The 20,246-nt window shown below is 37.7% G+C and overlaps 1 protein-coding gene across 2 annotated transcripts in view; it reads left to right on the top strand.

Annotated features, from left to right (window-relative positions):
• Rab6a (RAB6A, member RAS oncogene family) overlaps positions 1 to 17,893 on the top strand; it is a 38,250-nt gene extending 20,357 nt beyond the window's left edge. The window contains exons 2-8 of one of the 2 annotated variants that reach the window (XM_040757972.1): positions 2,104 to 2,162; positions 3,592 to 3,645; positions 5,995 to 6,100; positions 8,362 to 8,473; positions 10,690 to 10,783; positions 14,101 to 14,167; positions 15,879 to 17,893. In XM_040757972.1, the coding sequence (XP_040613906.1) occupies positions 2,104 to 2,162; positions 3,592 to 3,645; positions 5,995 to 6,100; positions 8,362 to 8,473; positions 10,690 to 10,783; positions 14,101 to 14,167; positions 15,879 to 15,943 (557 nt within the window). In that variant the 3' untranslated portion in view covers positions 15,944 to 17,893. Of the gene's footprint in view, positions 1 to 2,103; positions 2,163 to 3,591; positions 3,646 to 5,994; positions 6,101 to 6,166; positions 6,273 to 8,361; positions 8,474 to 10,689; positions 10,784 to 14,100; positions 14,168 to 15,878 lie in introns of both variants that reach the window. The other variant, XM_040757963.1, reaches the window with a different exon arrangement.
• Positions 17,894 to 20,246: the final 2,353 nt, after the last annotated feature.

The raw sequence follows: 20,246 nt of genomic DNA, 5'->3' as shown, positions 1-20,246 counted from the left end.
ATTATTTGTATTTTTAAATAAACTTTAGAATTGATTTGGTAGTCTTTTCAAAAGGCTGTTATAACTGGGCTTGTTGTGCTTGATTTGGGGAGTCATTTTAGCATTGATCCTTCTTGTTCATTCATTCATTCATTTAATGTGTGCATATATTTTACCTGCATGTATGTCTGTATACCAGACTTGTGACGGGTGCTCACAGAGGCCAGAAGTGGGAAATGGATCCCCTAGGACTGGAGTCATCATGTAGCTGCTGGGAATTGAACCTCCTCTTTAAGGGCAACTGCCTCTTCAGTCCCCATTGATTCTTCATACCAACCATATAATTTGTCCTTCCATCTATTTAAAATTTCTTGATTATTTTTGTTTGTTTTTCTCTGAGTGTTCTGCTGTATTGAATGTTGTGATCTTATACATGGTGTTAAGGATTCTTTATTTGGCCAAGCATGGTGGCGCACACCTTTAATCCCAGCACCCAGAAGGTAGAGGCAAGCAGATCTCCTGAGTTCTAGGCCAGCCTGGTCTACAGAGAGAGTTCCAGGACAGCCAAAGCTATATAGAGAAACCCTGTTTTGTTTTTGTTTTTTAAAAAAGCTGGGCAGTGGTGGTGCATACCTTTAATTCCAGCACTTAGGAAGCAGAGGCAAGTGGATCTATGAGTGTGAGGCCAGCCTGATCCACAGAGAGAGTTCCAGGGTGGCCAGAACTGTTGTACAAAGAAACCCTGTCTCTAAAAAACAAACAAGTAAAAAATCTAGTCCCTAAAAAATGTATTGAAATAAAAACTTGGGACTGGAAAAATGTTTCAGAGGTTAAGAATGTGTACTGTTCTTGTAGAGGACCTGAGTTTGGTTCCAGTCACCCATTTCAGGGTGTTCACAACTACAATTAACTCTAGTTTCTGGTAGATTTGACCTTCGTAGGCACCCATGCTTATGTGTATATAGGTACATACACACATAATTTCTTTTTCATATACACATAATTAAATCTAAAATAAATATTTTTTAAAAAGAAAACAAAACTTATTTAAAATCATACTAAAATGTTGGTGACTGGTTTTTAATCCTTGCCCATAATATTTACATATTGGAGAACATTTGAGAAGTTTACTTGCCTGGTTCCTTTCTAACTCAGTAGAATTTATTATATTTGCTTTGTTGTATTGCTTTGAGATTTTTGAGACTGGGTTTCACTGTGTAGCTCTGGCTAGTCTGGAACTCAACATTGTAGATTAGGCTGACCTTGAACTCACAGATCTACCTGCCTCTTCCTGGGATTAAAGGTGTATGACACTGAGCCTGTTTCTTGGCATTTGTTTTAGAGTCTATGTGAAGTGACTGAAGAAATAGAAAAGTAATTAAATGTAGTTCTTTTTCTTGGAGAGCACAATCATTAGTAAGGGAGTTCCCAATACTTCACTATTTCAGTCTAAGTGGTGCTTTACCTAAAGATTGCAATGCAAAGTTGAATTATAGTCAGACACAGTGGCACATGCTTGCAATCCCAGTGCTCCATAGACTGAGGCAAGAGAATGACCACAAATTTGAGGCCAATCCAGGCTACATAGTGAGTTTAAGGCCAGCGTGGGCTAATAGCAAAAGTTAAAATTGTAGATGTTTGTAATTTCGCTACCAGTGAAACAGAATATGCCAGACCATAACTGATCTGAGTTTGAATACTTTCACATGCCATTTTGACAATCTTAGGTTCTTAGTGCTCTGGTGATCCATCTCAGGACTATTTGTTCCTCAGTGCTTTTTACTCCTGTAAATTTGATTCACTAAAGTTGAGCATGAGCTGCTATGAGTTTTGTTTGTTTCTTCCTCCCATTAGGTCCAAGTAATACCTGCTTTTGCTTTTGGAAATTTGGAATATCAACATGATTGTTGTATTCCATCCCCTTCTTTATTTTCCTCAACTTTCAGCTAAATAACTTTTGTCTGTGCCCTTAATGTTATTGTTATTGAGAAAGCCCTGTCCAGAAAACTTTGAATAAGACCACTGAGTATACTTTCCATTCATTTAGTTATAATTCTTTGAGCAATACCTGGGAACCTAATGTATTTAGTATGTTCACTAAGCAAATCTCTCTTTTTATTTCAGTTGGAAAGACATCCTTGATCACCAGATTCATGTATGACAGTTTTGACAATACCTATCAGGTACTTTGCTTTTGCCAATTTGTTAAATTTATCTCTTAATGTTAAGAGGAATGGTTAAGGTATTTTTAAAAGTTCATTTATTTACATGCAGTCATAGATACAAAAGTGCTTTCTATGGGTGGTAGTGGTTCAACTTTAATCTCAGCAGTTGGGAGGCAGAGGCAGGTAGATCTCTGAGTTCTATCCCAGGACAGCCAGAGCTATACAGAGAAACCCTGTCAGGACCAAAAAAAAAAAAAAAAAAAAAGGAAAAGAAAATTGCCAATAATGTATAAAGTATCATATAAACATGAAGTGTAAATGATCTTGTCCGTAGTCCTAGCCTTACTCAGTTTGCTTCTTTCAAAGTTTATTGAAAAATTATCTTTAATATTATCTTAGAGGGAATTAGAAGTGATACTAGATAGTCTTTTTCTTTCAAGTCTTCTAAGATTCCTTTTTGGGAATTGATTTCAGTTTATGATGTCAAAAGGATGCAGGCCCTCATGACAGGAAAGTTATAGTGGACTAACAGTTCAATTCACTTGTCAGTGGATCAGAAACGAGGGACATGCCAGCACACAGCTGCTTTTTCCTCTTTCCTCTTTTTCTTTTAAAGTTAGATTTATTCGTTTTATTTTGTATGTGAGTGTTTTACATGCATGCATGTATGTGCACTATGTGCATGCTTTGTGCCCATGGGGTCAGAAAAGGGCATTGGATCCCCTGGCACTGAAGTTATGGATGGTTGATTTAATTTTAGGCTTCCTTAACTTGTCCACTCTCCCTCCTAGCTTTTATCTTTTAAAATTCTTTATTATTTAACCAGGCACACAGTATTTTGTACTGTGTTTGGATTACAGGAGGTACTTAGCATTGATTACAAAGAGAAAGATTTGTTTTCCTTACTTGAATACTTTATATTAGAAGAGTCATGTCCCTTTGAAAATCATGCTTCTGGGTCTCTGGCTGTCTGTGGCACTAGAACAAGCCATTATGTAGGAACTTTAGGCATGGTTATGTTTACATTAACAATATTTCATAAAATTGCTATTGGGGCAGATAATAACCTTTGTGATTTGGGAACATTAAGATATTTAGACTAAGATATGTATTCAGATATTTTTATATTCTGGTAAAAAATATACATACAAAAATCCCCATTGTCTTGTTTTCTATAAAATGAGAAAATTAGTATGAGAATTAGTTATCTTTCATGAATGAGGATGAGAGTTGATCACATAAAGGACCTGAGGTAATTAGTCTCCAACACAGAGATAGTGCTTAGCACATGGAAGTAGTGAACATTGGACTTGCTCTTTCTGACTTGGCTAAAGTGTGGTTACGTGTATATTTATTTTTCTTTCAAATTCATATGTCCTATTTGTATCCTAAACTGTTGGCTACCAACAAACTATTATTACTTGCTAACTCTTGTTTTGTTTTATAGGCAACAATTGGCATTGACTTCTTATCAAAAACGATGTACTTGGAGGATCGAACAGTGAGTGATATTTTCAGTGTGCAGTTTTCTGCAACACTCCAGGCTAGAAAACAAGAGTCACAGGTGTAGTCAGTAATTGTCATCATCAAAAGTGCTTAGCAAAATCATCAAAATTAGATCTTGAGAAAAAAATTTTGTAGAGTTGATTTGGCACTCTTGATTTCTTATTTCCATTTCACATCCAAAGGAAGGAAGTTTGTAGAATCTTGATATCCTTATTTCACTGACTGATTTAGAGAAAAGACAAAAGGCCACACACCTTAATCCCAGCACAGGGGGGCAGAGGCAGGTGGATCTCTGTGAGTTCGAGGCCAGCCTAGTGTCACAGAGCAAGTTCTGAAACAGCCAGAGCTACACAGAGAAACCCTGTCTCAAAAAAACAAAAGAAAGAAAAAGGACAACAGATTAATTTATAAGAGAATTAAAAGAATTTTCATGAAGAAATTAGAGATGCTAAAGACCTTTTGAGCACCACTCAGATCATTCACAAAGGTTTCATAATTTGTGAACTTAAAAACTTTGTCAGAGGCCGGGCGGTGGTGGCGCACGCCTTTATCCCAGCACTTGGGAGGCAGAGGCAAATGGATCTCTGTGAGTTTAAGGCCAGGCTGGACCAACAGCCTCCAAAACAATACAGAGAAACCCTGTCTCGTAAAAAAAAAAAAAAAAAAAAACTTTGTCAGAGTGGTTGAATAGGGGAAATATATATTTATGTCATATTTTTATCTTCCTTGTTGTTGAGTGTTCCTTTTAAAAAATTATTTTTTTAGGGTTGGGCTTTGGTAGCTCACATTTTTAATTCCAGCACTCAGGAGGCAGAGGCAGGCGGATCTCTGTGAGTTCGAGGCCAGTCTGGTCTACAGAGCGAGTTCCAGGACAACTTCCAAAGTAATACAGAGAAACCCTGTGTCAAAATCTCCCCCCCCCAAAAAAAATTATATTTTAGGACTGGAGAGATGTCTCTGCGGTTAAGAGCACTACCTGCTCTTCCAGAGGTCCTGAGTTCAATTCCCAGCAACCATATTGTGGCATACAACCATCTGTAATGAGATCTGGTGCCCTCTACTGGAATGCAGGCATTCATGCAGGCAGAACACTGTATACATAATAAATAAATAACTCTTAAAAAGAAAAACCACCAATCCTTATTTTAAAAAAATTATATTTTGACCTACTCCTCCTTGAAGAGACTCCCTATCATCAGCTTAAACAGTGAATAACTTAATGCACCCAAAATATTGCATTATCTCTAATGTTTTTTTTTTCTTATTTCTGAAGTTTGATTTTTTTTTCTCTTGGATGTTTTCTTATGTAATACAGCTTTTCTTAAAACTTGAGAGCTTGGAAACTGCTTTGTATGGGTAAGAAAACTTATTTTTAGGATTTTCTATAATGTGAATGTGGCAGAAGAAAGTAAAGAAGCTTTTATGTAAGATTGCAGAAATTCTCCCCCCCATCCACAATGTTTGGAGCAGAAATGTATAGAAGAAGCATACACACAATAGTCATAGACCCAGGAAATAGGCTCTCAGAGAAACATTACTTACTTTGTTATCTGATCTGATAGTTTGAGGTTTTCATTAACATTTACTTTCATTCTCTCTTTTATGCTCAGTATTTGAACATCAACAGTCTGCTTTTTTTTTTTTTTTTTTTTTTGCTTTTGCTTTTTGACAGGGTTTCTCAGTAGCTTTGGTGCCTGGCCTGGAACTCTATTTGTAGACCAGACTGGCCTCCAACTCACAGAGATCCACCTGCCTCTACCTCCCAAGTTCTGGGATTCAAGGCATATGCCACTACCACCCAGCACAAGAGTCTACGTTTTATCATTTGGAAGATAAGATACTGGGATTCAAAGTTACAGGGGAAGGATGGGGGAAACCATGTTTCTGGTTCTGTGAAATCTTTCACAAAGCATTTTCAGTAATTATGCCTTCAGAACATGCAACTTCATAATACTTCTCACTTTCCAGAAATGAGTTTTATGTTGTTTTCATTCTTCTGTATTAAACCTCTACATGAGTTGTCTACCACTCATGTTACAAAAATCATTCCCTTTTTTTTTAAAGATTTATTTATTTATTATGTATACAGTGTTCTGCCTGATTGTCAGAAGAGGGCACCAGATCTAATTACAGATGGTTGTGAGCCACCATGTGGTTGCTGGGAATTGAACTCAGGACCTTGGGAAGAGAAGTCAGTGCTCTTAACCTCTGAGCCATCTTTCCAGCCCCTCATTCCTATTTTTTAAGTATTAGGTTTTTTTTAGTTTTTTGTTTATTTTTGGGGGGTTTTGTTTTTTGTTATTTGTTTGTTTTTTGGTTTTATTTATTTTTTCCCATCCCACAGATCAGGCTGCAGCTGTGGGATACTGCGGGTCAGGAACGTTTCCGTAGCCTCATTCCCAGTTACATCCGTGACTCTGCTGCAGCCGTAGTAGTTTACGATATCACAAGTAGGTATACTGCAATGGGTTGACCTTTCTTACTTTTCTTGCTTGTTTGACTGATTTTGTTGTTAGGTGCGATTGCAATTATGGGACACTGCAGGTCAAGAGCGGTTCAGGAGCTTGATTCCTAGCTACATTCGTGACTCCACTGTGGCAGTTGTTGTTTATGATATCACAAGTGAGTGGGGGGATTATGCATTTCTAATCTTCTTTCAACCTTTAGCTTAGCTGCATGCATGTTTTGTCTTGTGCTTGTTTTCCTTACTGGCATGTAAAATGTTTTATCATACCAAACTGTATCACAGCCAAGTCAGAAATACTTGCCTCCTTGTTTGTACCAATATGCTTTATGTCTCTGTGCCAGGGTTTCCATCTTCAGAAATTGTCTTTTGGGTCTATTTGTGAATCTTTTTCAAGGCTTCTATAATAGCCTCTTATCCATAAGCTATCCCATAATTATAGATAAAGGAATAGCATTCATTAATTTAGCTCAGATTTCAAAGATAATCTGTATTTAAGTCTCTTGCCAAGTATTCCAGATTCTATATGGCTTTTTTTTTTTTTGAGGCTTTAAAAGTTCCCGCCAGCTAGTGTTTTCTCTGCTTACCCCTTCCAGTCATTCTCTTAACATAGAGGAAAACAGAGAAGCACAATGTGTATTTTTCTGTTAGTCATTTTTGTTTGAGTATGTGGATACTGTGACTGGTTTTCTTTGTTGCTAACAAATTACACTTTCATTTCTCTCCAAGAAAAAATTTAAATGGAAAATGAAACAGTATTTTTTATTTTCTTCAAGACCTTAATACCTTTTGGTCTTTAAGTGACTATAAATTTTCCATGGAGCATGGTGACTACTCTCTGATTGAAATTATCTTTGTAAATTATTTTATTACACATGTAAGGCAATATTTAACATCATTCCATAGACTGACCCATAATTTATAGGAAAAACAAGGTTATACAGCATTTTGGACTTGTATAAAAATACCATGCCTAAGCAGCTGATTTGAGCTAGTTATATTACTAGAAATTTTTGTGTATTCACTCAAAAGTCATAGTTACCAAACAATAATTATAGTGGCAAAAGATTATATTCCTTGATTTATTTTTCTTTCTTTCTTTCTTTCTTTTTTTTTTTTTTTTTTTTTTTTTTTACTTTTTTGGGTATGTGCTGTATGCAGTCTTTCTTCTCTTGAAGCTTTACTTTAGTTTGCTACTTGTTTTTTGTTTTGTTTTGTTTTTAAATAATGTTCATTATAATGCATTGGCCGGTTTTGTAGCTTTAAAAGTGTTTGTGTTTACTTTAACCAAAGCTTGTCATAGTTTTCTTCCAAGTCCAGGAATGTGGTTAAAACACTAGGAAATTTCTTACTTTAGCTGCTAAAAAGCATATTGAAGTATTCTAACTAGAATCCAATACTTACAAAGAATGAATTCAGTTAGAAGTGAACCTGAAAGCCAGGTGTTGGTGGCGTACGCCTTTAATCCCAGCACTCGGGAGGCAGAGGCAGGCGGATCTCTGTGAGTTTGAGGCCAGCCTGGTCTACAGAACGAGTTACAGGACAGCCTCCAAAACAATACAGAGAAACCCTGTCTCGAAAAACCAAAAAAAAAAAAAAAAAAGAAGTGAACCTGATACATCAAACTAATGAACTTAAGGTCACTTCACATAGAGTCAAATACAAAATAAATGCAGGAGCCAAGCTCCGAGGCATACACCTTTTATCCCAGGAAGAGGCAGATAGAGGTAGAAGAAAGGATTTTTTAAAATCTGGTTAAAGTGATCACAAACTAAGTAAGCAATGCAAGCACAGTGGTGTTGAAAGCCTTTATGAATTTTCTGGATGTGTTGGGACTTCTGGCTGACATACTTTTGAAATGCTTTCTTTGTCATGTTTGGTATATATTAGTTTAAGTGATCAAAAAAAGCATTGTGGCAATGTAACACCATATTATCTGCTGTAGCTGTCTTTAGATGTCAGAAAGCTTTTGGTTTTAAATTTCGTATTACTTTACAATAGTTTGATTATTGTCAAAAAAGCTTTTCTCTAAAATGAACTTTGAATATTTTTTTCTTCTTCAGACTCATTTAGATCACTGACAGTTGTAATCAGATAAAATGGAGTTACGTTGTAGGCACATTAAAAATGGGGTCTTAATGTGCTATTCCCCCTTTCCCTCTTTTAGGGTGTTTGTGGGAAGTGTTGTCCTTCACCGGGGGTGGCATTTTCAGTAACACTAATCCCTCTGTCCACTCTCAATGCCAGATGTTAACTCATTCCAGCAAACTACAAAATGGATTGATGATGTCAGAACAGAAAGAGGAAGTGATGTCATCATCATGCTAGTAGGAAATAAAACAGATCTTGCTGATAAGAGGTATGAGATAACTGAATGCTTGGTTTCTATGTTTAAGCAGCATGTTTGTTTACTAAAAATTGTTTTTGAAAAGATGTGTCATTTTATGCCCTCCCCCCTTTTTAGGGATGTATCTGAAATACAAGTATAAATAAATTGCATTTGTTTTGTCTAAGCCCATAAACAGCTCTTTTACAGAATTGTTACACATGAAGCCAGACAATATTTTCCATTCTTTAAAGTTTAATAAGTGGAGCAATGTTTTATTAAAGGGCAGACTACATCAAGAAACACCTTTAAAATGTAGTGTTCATAATAATTAGATACACATACTTGTCTTCTTATAAACAGTCGTGTAATTTGATTATAATTCAGTGTTTGGAGTTTTTGATTATATGGTTGTACCAGGCTTAGCTAACTGAGTGTGAATGACTTGATTGTAACACCTTAGTCAAATGAGCAAAGCTCATTCAAGTCACAAGATGCAAAGTACATTAACATGCACTGTAGAAACCATGTGAATGGCTTTCAGCATTTGTAAGTAGTCTTTTGCATATTCTTTCTGCTTTAGTCTTGACCACACTGTGTAATTAGTGGCGCTTTTACTATTTATTCCTTACTCATTCATGAGTTGGATATTGAAATTCAGGTGATCAACTTGTGCTATTAACTAAAATATGGCAGTGTAATCTATGTGTAAAGAGTTGTGGAAATGTTAAGCCTCCTTTTGCCCAGTAGCAGAAATAGATTTAGTAGTATAATTTTTAATAAATTGTTTGTTTTTGAGACAGGGTTTCTCTGTGTAGTTTTGGCTGTCCCAGAACTTTCTCTTGTAGACCACCAGGCTGGCCTCAAACTTAAAAATATCCACCTGCTTCTGAGTGCTGAGATTAAAAGTGTGAGCCACCATCACCTGGCACAGTTTATATTCTTAACAGAAGAAGGGTGGATTGGTGAGAGAAGAGGAGGGAGGGGAGGCTGTGGTTGGGTTGTAAAATTAATTTTTAAAAAGCACTCACTGTACAAGAATGAGGACCTGAGTTCAGATTCTTAGCACTTAAAAAGCCAGGTGTGGCCATGCCTTGTTGTTACAACTAATGCTGGGGGCACAAAGACACAAGAGGATTGCTGGGACTGCCAGCCTTGTAGTGAGAGAGACCCTGTTCAAGGGACTGACAGAGAACAATAGGGAAGCATACGTTATTGTCACACCAGATCCAGTCATGAGCACCTGCTCTCACATATATACATAACACACAGATTAAGTTGGGGCTGACAGTGTACTTAAGTTTGTAGGGGACTTGACTAAAACATGCACAAAGCTCAGGGTTCTGTCAGAGGTGCTGTATAATGTTATGGCAGCATGTTCATATAATTCTATACTTGGGAGGCTGAGACAAGTGGATCAGAAGTTCAAGGTCATGCTGGGTTACGAGAGACCCTGTCTGTCTGGTTTTTTGTTGTTGTTTTCGAGACAGGGTTTCTCCATGTAACTTTGGCTGTCCTGGAACTCACTCTGTAGTTCAGGCTGATCTCAAATGCCAGATCTCCCTGCCTTTGCCTCCATCCTGAGTGCTGGCCTTACACCGTCTTTTTTTTTTTTTCTTTTTAAGTCTTTAAGAGGTTAAGAGTACTGGCTGCTCTTTCCAGAATAGTACTGGCTGTTCAATTCCCAGGACCCACAACTATCTGTAGCTATAGCTCCAAGGGCTCCAATGCCCTCTTCTGAAATTCTTTGTAAGCACTAATTATGCATATGGTAAATAGACATACTGTACACATGAAATATACTTAAAAGAAAGAAAGAAAAGTCATTAAGCTGTATATGCTCATTGGTAGAGCTCTTATCTAGCATGTTTAAGACTAGGTTCAATTCCCAGTCGAGGTTGGGGGGGGGATATAAATATACACACAAACACAGACATGTACAACATTTACATGCTACAGTTAAGTTTTCAAATTAATGACTGTTTATATAACCAACACCAATAGAATCTTTGTTTATAATCTTATGATTTCATCTTTCAAAAATAAGAATTTGTTGCCAGATTTGGTGACAAACACCTTTGATCCTAGTACTTGGGAGGTAAAGGCAGGCAAGTCTCTGCGAGTTCGAGTTTTAGACCAACCTAGTATACAGAGGGAGTACAGGACAACCAGGACTACAAAGAGAAACTGTCTCAAAAAAACAAACAAATAAATAAATAAGGATTTGTCACTAAAATTTTTCTCTATAGGCAAGTGTCAATTGAGGAGGGTGAAAGGAAAGCCAAAGAGCTGAACGTTATGTTTATTGAAACCAGTGCAAAAGCAGGATACAATGTAAAGCAGGTAAGTTTTCTTTGAGTATGAATGTTTGTTCCTAAATTAAGAAAATGTGAAATAATTGCAAGCTAATCTTTAGTGCAAAGTTTTATTTCACTTAGCAACAGCAACTAGAATTCATAGAGTGAGAAAAAAGTAATTTAAGTGAGGATGAGTCCATGAGAGACCAAATAAAAGGATATCAAGTAGTTACTGGGGAATACTTACAAATAACAGTAAGATAGAGAGCCACTGGGGTCTTCCGTTTTAGCCTGGGGTCAGTGAAAGTTGCGATCAGATCTCTAACTACCATACAAGAGAGCCAGAGACTCCTCTTTCTTCTAAGAGATCACATCCACACATAGAAACCATGCCCCAAGACTGGTTCCCCAAAACTATTGGCAGAATGAATTCCCACAGCACTTCCCCTTTTTTGTAAAAAGAAAAGGTATTTACCAAACTGTTAAGATTTTTCACAGAATAACAAATTCATTGTGATGGCAATACTTCTGAGTATAAAGTTATGAACTTCCCATAGTCTCACTGGATCCCTGCTTCATTGTCTTAAATGTAGATTTTCCTTGTTTCAGAATTTGGTTGACAAGACTTAGACATGAAAACTACTATTTGCTTGCTATGAAAGTACATTCTTATGCCGGGCAGTGGTGGCACATGCGCCTTTAATCCCAGCCGGGAGGGGGGGGGACGGACACGGGGACAGGGCAGAGGCAGGCGGATCTCTGTGAGTTCCAGGCCGGGCTGGACCGACAGCCTCCAAAACAATACGGAGAAACCCTGTCTCGTAAAACCAAAAAAAAAAGTACATTCTTATTACTATTTTTTTAAATAAACTGATGGTATTTAAATTTTACAAAAGGAAGCTGGGCAATGGTGGTACATGCCTTTAATCCCAGCACTCTGGAGGCAGAGGCATGGCAATGTAACCAAAGTTGGGGTGGAGGGATAGATTTCTGTCCCCAGCAACCATCAATGGAAATAGCTCCTCAGCTAAGAGTAGGGCCTTTTTAGCTCCTCCCCAACCCATGCTGAGATGTTGACTGGCTTGTACTTGTGCAAGTCTAGGTAACCACAGCTGATGTTAGTTAGTTCATGAATGCAAAGGCCATATCACATCAAGAAGGCACCATTTCACAGCATTCCTCCCATTTTTCAGCACTTACATTCCTTCAACCCCTTTTCTGCGATGTTCACTGATCCTTGGGGTTGGAGGTGAGTTAGTGAGCACCCACATGCTTATTCTCAGCAGTTGACCAGTTAGTAGTCTTTGTATTAGCCACTGTAGCCACTGCCCACTGCAAAAAGATTTTGTGAACAGAACTCAGAGCTGCATGTGTAATCTATGTGTGGTGGCCCATGCCTTTAATCCCAGCCCTCAGTAGGAAGAGGCAGATGGATCTTTGAGTTCCAGGACAGCCAAGCCTACACAGAGAAACCCTGTTTTGGAAAAAAAGAAAAAGAAAGTATCTATTTGGGGGCTTGCTTACAGTTAGAGAGGGTGAGTCCATGATGATCATGACAGAGGAACATGGCAGCAGGCAGGCATGGTACTAGAGCAGTAGCTGAGCACTTACTTACATCTGATTCTTGAACTGGAGGGACAGGGAAATGGGGGGTGGAGAGAGAATATATGCCTCTAGGAATTTATTCATTTCTTTAAGCTCTTCCACTGTAGTGGAATATATGTTTTTTGAGTTTCATTGTCATTTGTTGTAGTGACACCCTTTTCATGTCTAATTTTATGAGTGTGGGTCTTCTTGTTGGTCAGTTTGACTAAAGAATTGTCTTGTCTTACTTATCTTTTCAAAAAGCCAACTCTTTGTTTTGTTGATTCTTTGTGTTTATTATTAGTCCCTGATCTTAGTGATTTCTTTCCCTCTACTGATCAGAGTTGTTTGGCGTCTTGTTTTTTTTCTGGAGCCTTAAGATGATTTTCTTAATGTGGGCATTTCGAGCTATAAATTTCCGTCTTAGAACCACATTCATTGTATCTCAGTGGTTTCTTATGTTATGTTTTCATTTAATTCTAGGAATGTTTTTTAAATTATTGTTTGAATTCTTCAGGGACCCATTCATTGTTCGGTTGTATTGTTTGATCTCCATGAGTTTGTGTGTAATCTAGGGTTTCTATTGCTGTTTTCTTCAAGCTCAGATAATCTGTCCTTTCTCTTTGATCCATTCTATTACTGAGACTTTCCACGAAGCTTTTTATTTGACTTTTACTCTACTTTTCTAGCATTTCAGATAGGCTTTTCTTCAGTAGTTTTGTTGAATGCCTCTTTTATATCATCTACCACCTTTCCTATTTTGTCTACCTGTTTGTATGTTGAACATAGGTCTTTACATTAAGTTCACTGGGATTTCATCTGATTTCACTAGATGCCATTACTGGAGGGTTAATAATTTTTTGGAAGAGTTATGTTTTTGTAGCTTTATTGCATTAGGGGTTTTACAAATGGGTTTGTTTGTTTTCTATATTCTTTCAGTTGAAGTACTTGAAATATTCATATGGGATTTGGATATGTTAGAATTTAATATGTGGTCTAGAAGCTCAGGGTGCCTAGTATAAGTGCTTTGTTGTTCCCTGAGTTAGGATATTGACTTAGAGAGAAACTATAAATGTTTGATTTCACCACTGTGCAGAAGTTATACTATCCAGTTTATAGTTGAGGATAAACAACTACAGGTAGTTTATCGGCATAGTCGTCAATTTTAGTTACTAAGATCAGGAGATTAGTTAGTAAGATTGAGAGAGGCATGGGGTGGGTAAGGATAAGGATTACATATTAGATTAATTTGGGGTTGGGGTTAAAAATTGGAATGGGACTGGGCGGTGGTGGGACACACCTGTAATCCCAGCACTCAGGAGGCAGAGGCAGGCAGATCTCTGTGAGTTTGAGGACAACCAGAGCTATTATACACAGAGAAACCCTGTCTCAAAAAAAATAGTGAGATGGGAATAAAATAGGGTCCTCACATTCCTACATTTACTATGACTTCTCCTTGTCCTGCAGATCTGGTATATGTCCAGAGCATGGTTTCCCTTGTCCTGTAACTGTGTTACTATGTATTGTGTCAGATTTATTAAACAGTTTACATTTTGATGTGCTAATGTTGGATATATATATATATATTTCTTTTTTGATAACTGATTTTTTTATCACTGTATAGTAGCTGTGAGATGACAGTAATAAACCCTTACTATCAGATATCTTGAAGGTGTTAATTTGCCCTCTTAATGTAGTCATGTAAGTGAAGAGTAACCTAAAAGCTATGTCCTCTACTTGCCCTTTATGGTCATCATCTTAATACCTTCTCTTCTCCAGCTTTTCCGACGTGTTGCTGCAGCTTTACCTGGAATGGAAAGCACACAAGACAGAAGCAGAGAAGACAGTATCCTTTTTGTTTCATAAGGAAAGTTTACTGTCTACCCAGGTGTGGTGGCGCACGCCTTTACCCCCCAGCACTTGGGAAGCAGAGGCAGACAGGTCTCTGTGAGTTCGATGCCAGCCTGGTCTACACAGTGAATTCCAGGATAACCAGGTCTATGTAGAGAGCCTCTTTCTCAAAAAAGACAAATTTTTTTATTACTACTACACTTTGGAGCCATAATTGAAAGGCTTATTGTTTGCTTGTTGCTGGGACAAACCATCTGACAAAAGCAGGTAAGGATGGAGGATTCGTTTGCCTCACTGTTAAGATACTGCCAATCATGTGGGGGCAGATACAGCAACAGCGTCACTCAAGATTGGGAGGTAACTGGGCATGGTCTGCAGTCAGCAAGCAGAGGGCAGTGCTGGTATTCTGCTCTTTTTTCCTTTTTATTTAGCCTAGGACCCCAACCTGTGAAATGATGTCATCCATATCTGGTATAGGTCTTTACACCTCACACCTCTCTGGAAACTTCTCAGACACTCACTTATCTCCTGGATGTTAAGGAATTGGTCAAGTTGCCAATCAAGATTAGCTGTTACAATTGGTTGGCTGTTTACCTTGAATGTAGAAATTGGTTTCTTAGGTGCCTCAGAGAATTTACAGAACCTCAGAGAATTTCTGTAGCTAATTGGGCGTGGTTATCCAGATGAATTTGACTTCTTACTGTAATTCAGATTTTGTTAGTTGTGCACTTGCTCTTTTTTTCTGTTCTGTGGGGATGTGGTGGGTTAGGGATTATTTAGTTTCTTTTTTGTTTTGTTTTCATGGATTTGTTGTTGTTTTGTTTGTTGGGGGGTTGCTTGTTTTTTTTTGTTCTTTTTGTTTGTTTGTTTGTTTGTTTTTTGGTTTTTTTTTTTTGTCTTGAGACAGTCTTGATTTCAGCTCTAAACTTTCTGACCCTTCAGTGTCAGAAAGATTATAGGCATATACTGGCTAACTATATTTTCATGTGGTACTGGGGGTTTTACCAGGGTTTCCTGACTGCAAAGCAGGCATTCTGCCAACTGAGCTGCAGCTCCATCCCTCTTGCTTTTTTTTTTTTTAAGATTGCTTAAATGCCCACAAAAGCCAGAAGAATTATCAGATCCCTTGAAGCTGGGGTTACAGATAGCTGTGAGGCACCCAGTGTGAGTGCTCAGAACTGAACTCAGATCCTCTGAAGAGCAGTTAAGCACCCTTAGCTGCTGAAACCTATCTTCAGGCTTCCTCACTTGCTTTTTAGTAATAAAATGACTGAAGACTCCCAGTCCCATGATGTTGCACATCTAATGATCAATTATTTCTAAGAGTTTTGATTGGATGTTTTTACATGAAGACAAGTTTATTAAGCTGAAGACTTCATGACACTCTGTGATTCTCATTTCCAAATGTTTTAAATCCTACTGAGTTAGAGTAACACTATAAATTTTCCCCTTATTTGAATTATTCTTACTATATGTAATTCTTTCAGGAATTTCATCCTAATATAGTTTTCTTGTTCATATAGAATAATTTTCTTAGAATAGATTCCCATGAATAGGACTCATATTTCATTGAAAGATACATATACCTAGAAAATAATGATTGAATAGTTTCTGAAGTCAAATATAAGGAGCTTGCCAGAGATGTCAGAGTTCAGCCGAGTTAGAACTGTACTTTTCTGTAACAGACTCCTTAACTTTTATTTCAGTGATTGACATAAAACTGGAAAAGCCTCAGGAGCAACCAGTCAGTGAAGGAGGCTGTTCCTGCTAATCTTTCCCTGGCATCTTCAGCCCTTCACAGAAGCTCACTGCTTTGGCCCCCATATTCTTTCATTGACTGCAGTGTGAATATTGGCTTGAACCTTTTCCCTTCAGTAATAACGTATTGCAATTCATCATTGCTGCCTGTTTCGTGGAGATGATCTATTAGCTTCACAAGCACAAAAAAGTCAGTGTCTTCATTATTTATATTTTTTAAAAGCCAAACAATTCAGCATATTCGTGATAACTTTGAGGATTACATTTTCTTAACATTTTTTCCCTTTTTAATGTTATGATGATGTACTTTAAAATGATGAAAATCTCAGCAGTGTGAATGTGGCTTGTTAAGGAGCAGTGTGTTCACAGCTGCATTTGCCTACCTTCTTTCTATCTCCCAGCTTTTCTTGCCTCTTCCTTTTCCTTTCCCTGTTCATACTCTTCCCCCAAACAAACAAGAGGTGGCAAATAGCAGTCTGACCAAGCCCTTTGGAATTATCCTTAGTTTTACAGATACCATTAGCTCCAGGCCATGAGCGACAATGTCCAAAATGATTCCCCAGCACTGATAAAAACTACTTAGACCTTCTTTGAGGGCTGAACTCAGCTATTGCTGTTATGATGGACAGTGTTTGAATGAGGAAAGGGTTCTGTTGTGTCTTCAAAATGAGTCCTAATGAATTTACTGAGTGCTTCCAGGTAAAGGAGCATAAAACATATTTCTGACCAGAGCAAGTGACCCTTTCACATGAGCTTTTACTAGACTCTGGGAAAGAAGAGTAGCCAAGTATGTCAGAACTGTTTTTCAATATTTATTTCATCATGGAGAATTTATAAAAATTCAAACAGTTCTCCCCAAATTTTTGAATTGTCAAAATAGTGTCTTTAAAGAAATCAACACCTTTAAAGCAATAGATTCACTTGGGTTTCTTTTCTTAAAAAAAAAATGCTATGAAGACAAGGCATTGCAAAAATCAGTTTCCTTTAAGAATCAGCAGAAAAATAGAAATGGACAACATGAGGAAAACTGCTGTATCCAGTAGAAATAATGATATCTAAAGTTTGCCAACAAAAGAACCCTCTCAGAATAGCAAATACCCCTCTGCTCTGGACTTCTGAGGTCAAATTTGAATATGGAAATAATTTCCTTGCAAGCCCCTAGAGGCAGATCAGAGTCATTAAGAGGGAAAGGAGAGAATGGAAATAAAAATTACTATAATGCAGATTTATGCCTTATTTTTTAGCATTTTTTAAATGTTGGGTCTTTCAAGCTGTTTTTGCTTTTTATTAGATCTATATAAATAAGTTAACTAGCAATTTAGTTTTGTATTTAAGCTACAATTAATCTTTCTTTGGTGATATTTATTTCTTTGCCTTTTTTTTAACTTTGAATTTTTAGGTGTTTTGTTATTTAGAGCTTCATCACCATGGCAATATGTATTTCCCTTGAAGCGTTGCAAACAGTTACACTAGGAGTGCACCCTTTTAATCTTTACTAGTTATTGTGAGATTGCTGTGTAAGTTAATAAACACATTTGTAAATACATTGTTTGCAGGAAAACATTGTGAGTTCTAGCTCAGAAGAAGCCTGCTGAGTTTATGTTGTAAGCATTACTTAACACAGTGTAACGATGAAAAGACAACAAAAGTAACTTCACACTTCCTCACCTCCTCATTGCAACACAATCCTTAACTGGGAAAACCCCCCACTCCCCTCTCCTCCTCTTCTCCTCCTCTCACTTACTGTCACCTTGTAATACTTGGAGAGCACTTGGATTATGGATCTGAATAGAGAAATACTTTCAGATAATCATTAGCCCACATACCCTATAACTTATACTCAAAGATGGGATGGAGTTGTAAAGTGCTTTTATAATACATATTATTGTTAAAAGCAAGGATTGACTCTTTTGTTTTATTTTGACATGGCATGTCCTGAAATAAATATCAATTCAATATGGCAGATGGTTCACATTCTTTATTTGAAGGAATTGTGATTTCTGAAAAGGGGGGTGATTGTCTTCCTACACTGTTGAATTTGGTTCTTTTTATGTTATTCTTGAAAGTAACCAGTATGCTGCTTTTCATATTGCTCTTTTTATTTAGCTTGGGGTTCTTCAGCTGAAGCAGTAAAGTGTGTTCACAGTCTAGATTTTTTTTAAACACAATTTTGCTGCCAAATATATATATAAATAAAACACAAGAAAACAACTATTGACTTGGTTTCCCATTCCTGCCAGTGTGCTGAGTATGCATATGCTTTTCCCTTTCTAGAGCTATAAAATGCAACTTGAAGTAAAATAAGTAAATGAGCCGGGCGGTGGTGGTGCACGCCTCTAATCCCAGCACTTGGGAGGCAGAGGCAGGCGGATCTCTGTGAGTTCGAGGCCAGGCTGGACCGACAGCCTCCAAAATAATACAGAGAAACCCTGTCTCGTAAAACCAAAAAAATAAATAATTAATTAATAGCAAGAACAGATGTTGGGGGAGAAACAGGAAATCCGACATCTTTCCAAGGGTGTGAAAAGTGGGGTGCAACTTGGGAGACAGCCCTTACTGGGGTAGCAATAGTATCCCCAGTCATGCACCAGATGTGATATTTTGGTCAGTGATGGACCATATGTCAAACAAGGTCTCATGCAGTTACAGCTGAACTAAAATAAAAAATAATATTGGGTAATAGCACAAAATGTCTCTTGTCTGTAGCAATGTTAGTATAATCTGTTGTGTTTTCAGTCAAATAAAAGTAGAGGCATACAATTATGTACATGATGGCAATAGTAATTGCTGTTTTATTTACTGTTATTTTAAAATGTAGTTCTGCTTAGCCAAAAAACTTATAAAATGCTAGACCAGCCAGAATTTATACATGTGGTTACTATGTCTCTTGGTCATACTGTTCTTTTGTGTTTAAGCCTGTGGTGTTGTGTTGATATGACTCCAGCAGGGAGTAGACTATGCCACACACAGCCTTTATAGCCTAGGTTTGTGAATAAGTTATATCATCTATACTCTGTGGTGTTAACTTGATGAGATTGTATTGCTGTTAGGTAAGGAATGACTTTGGCTGACAACAATGATGCATACATGTAAATGCAGCACTTGAAAACCTGAGGCAGTAGGATTGTGAGTTCAAGGTTGGCATGGGTTACAGAGCAAAACTTTTGTCTTAGGTTGGGGTGGGGCATAACCTTGCAAGCAGAACTTCTAACTACATCTAGCCCATTGCTGGTTTTAATCTTAAACTTTAGCTGAATGTGGTGGCACATGCCTTTAATGCTGGCAGAGGCAAGTGGATCCTGAGTTTGAAGACACTCTGGTCTATAGAGTGAGTTCCAGCACAGCTAGAGCGACACAGAAAAACCAAAAATAAATAAGCTTTTTTAGAACTCAGGCATACTTTTAAACCATTCAGATACAATTGAACACTTAAAACAGTTCTTATGATCCCAAATTCTGAAGTATTTACTTTCTGGCAATTTACACAACAAAGGAAATACCTGACTTTGGTCACCAACATCCGACTCTCCTGCTCTATTACAAAAATAGAGGCCACAAGCCAGAGAACTTATTAATGTAGCTGACTTCAGAGCTAGCATTAGTGCACTACAGTTGCCACGAGAAAGAAGAGTTGATGAAAACAGGTAAGATACTGCAATGAGATGGGGCTTAGAGGATCAGCCCTGTGGTTCGTGGAACTCTTCAGTGTGAGATTTGCTCCCTCTGCTCAGCTTGATACATGGTTGTAGCTGCCAGCTCCCAGAAAACAAGATGGAGAATTACGATAGTTCCACCTTAGCTTAGACTTGTCCCACCAGCTCTTATAACTTGAGTTAACCCATTTCTATTTATCTACCTTCTATTGTGTACTGCCCATCCTTCTGTCTCTCTCAGTCCCTGGCTGGCCACCCCGCCTTCTCCCAGAGTTCACCCTCTGCCCTGAAGTCCCACCTATACCTCCTGCATAGCTATTGGCCCTTAAGCTTCTTACTACATCAATCACAGCAATACATTTTCACAGTGTACAAATATCCCACAACATACGGTCATTCTCAGTGCCTATGCTTGAGACAGATGATAGCCACCTCAGTGTAAAGGTGTTATCTCATTCTCAATTCTTGAATCTACCTTCTAGTCCTGGCTGCCTTGTTTTCCTTTCTTTGGCTTAAATCAGTTTGAGCAGGGATTTTTGCTATTTGACAGCCTCCAGAAGCCTGAGGCAGGTTCTATTTGTCTCTACCCACCAGGTTTCTATGAGAACAATTAATTGGTTCTACTTTAGGTGGGGAAGATACTGTGGAAAATCTCAGCCATGG

This window comes from Mesocricetus auratus, unplaced genomic scaffold, assembly GCF_017639785.1.
Source record: "Mesocricetus auratus isolate SY011 unplaced genomic scaffold, BCM_Maur_2.0 Super-Scaffold_4256, whole genome shotgun sequence".
Classification (NCBI taxonomy): domain Eukaryota; kingdom Metazoa; phylum Chordata; class Mammalia; order Rodentia; family Cricetidae; genus Mesocricetus; species Mesocricetus auratus.
This window is presented reverse-complemented; position numbering and strand designations above follow the sequence as displayed.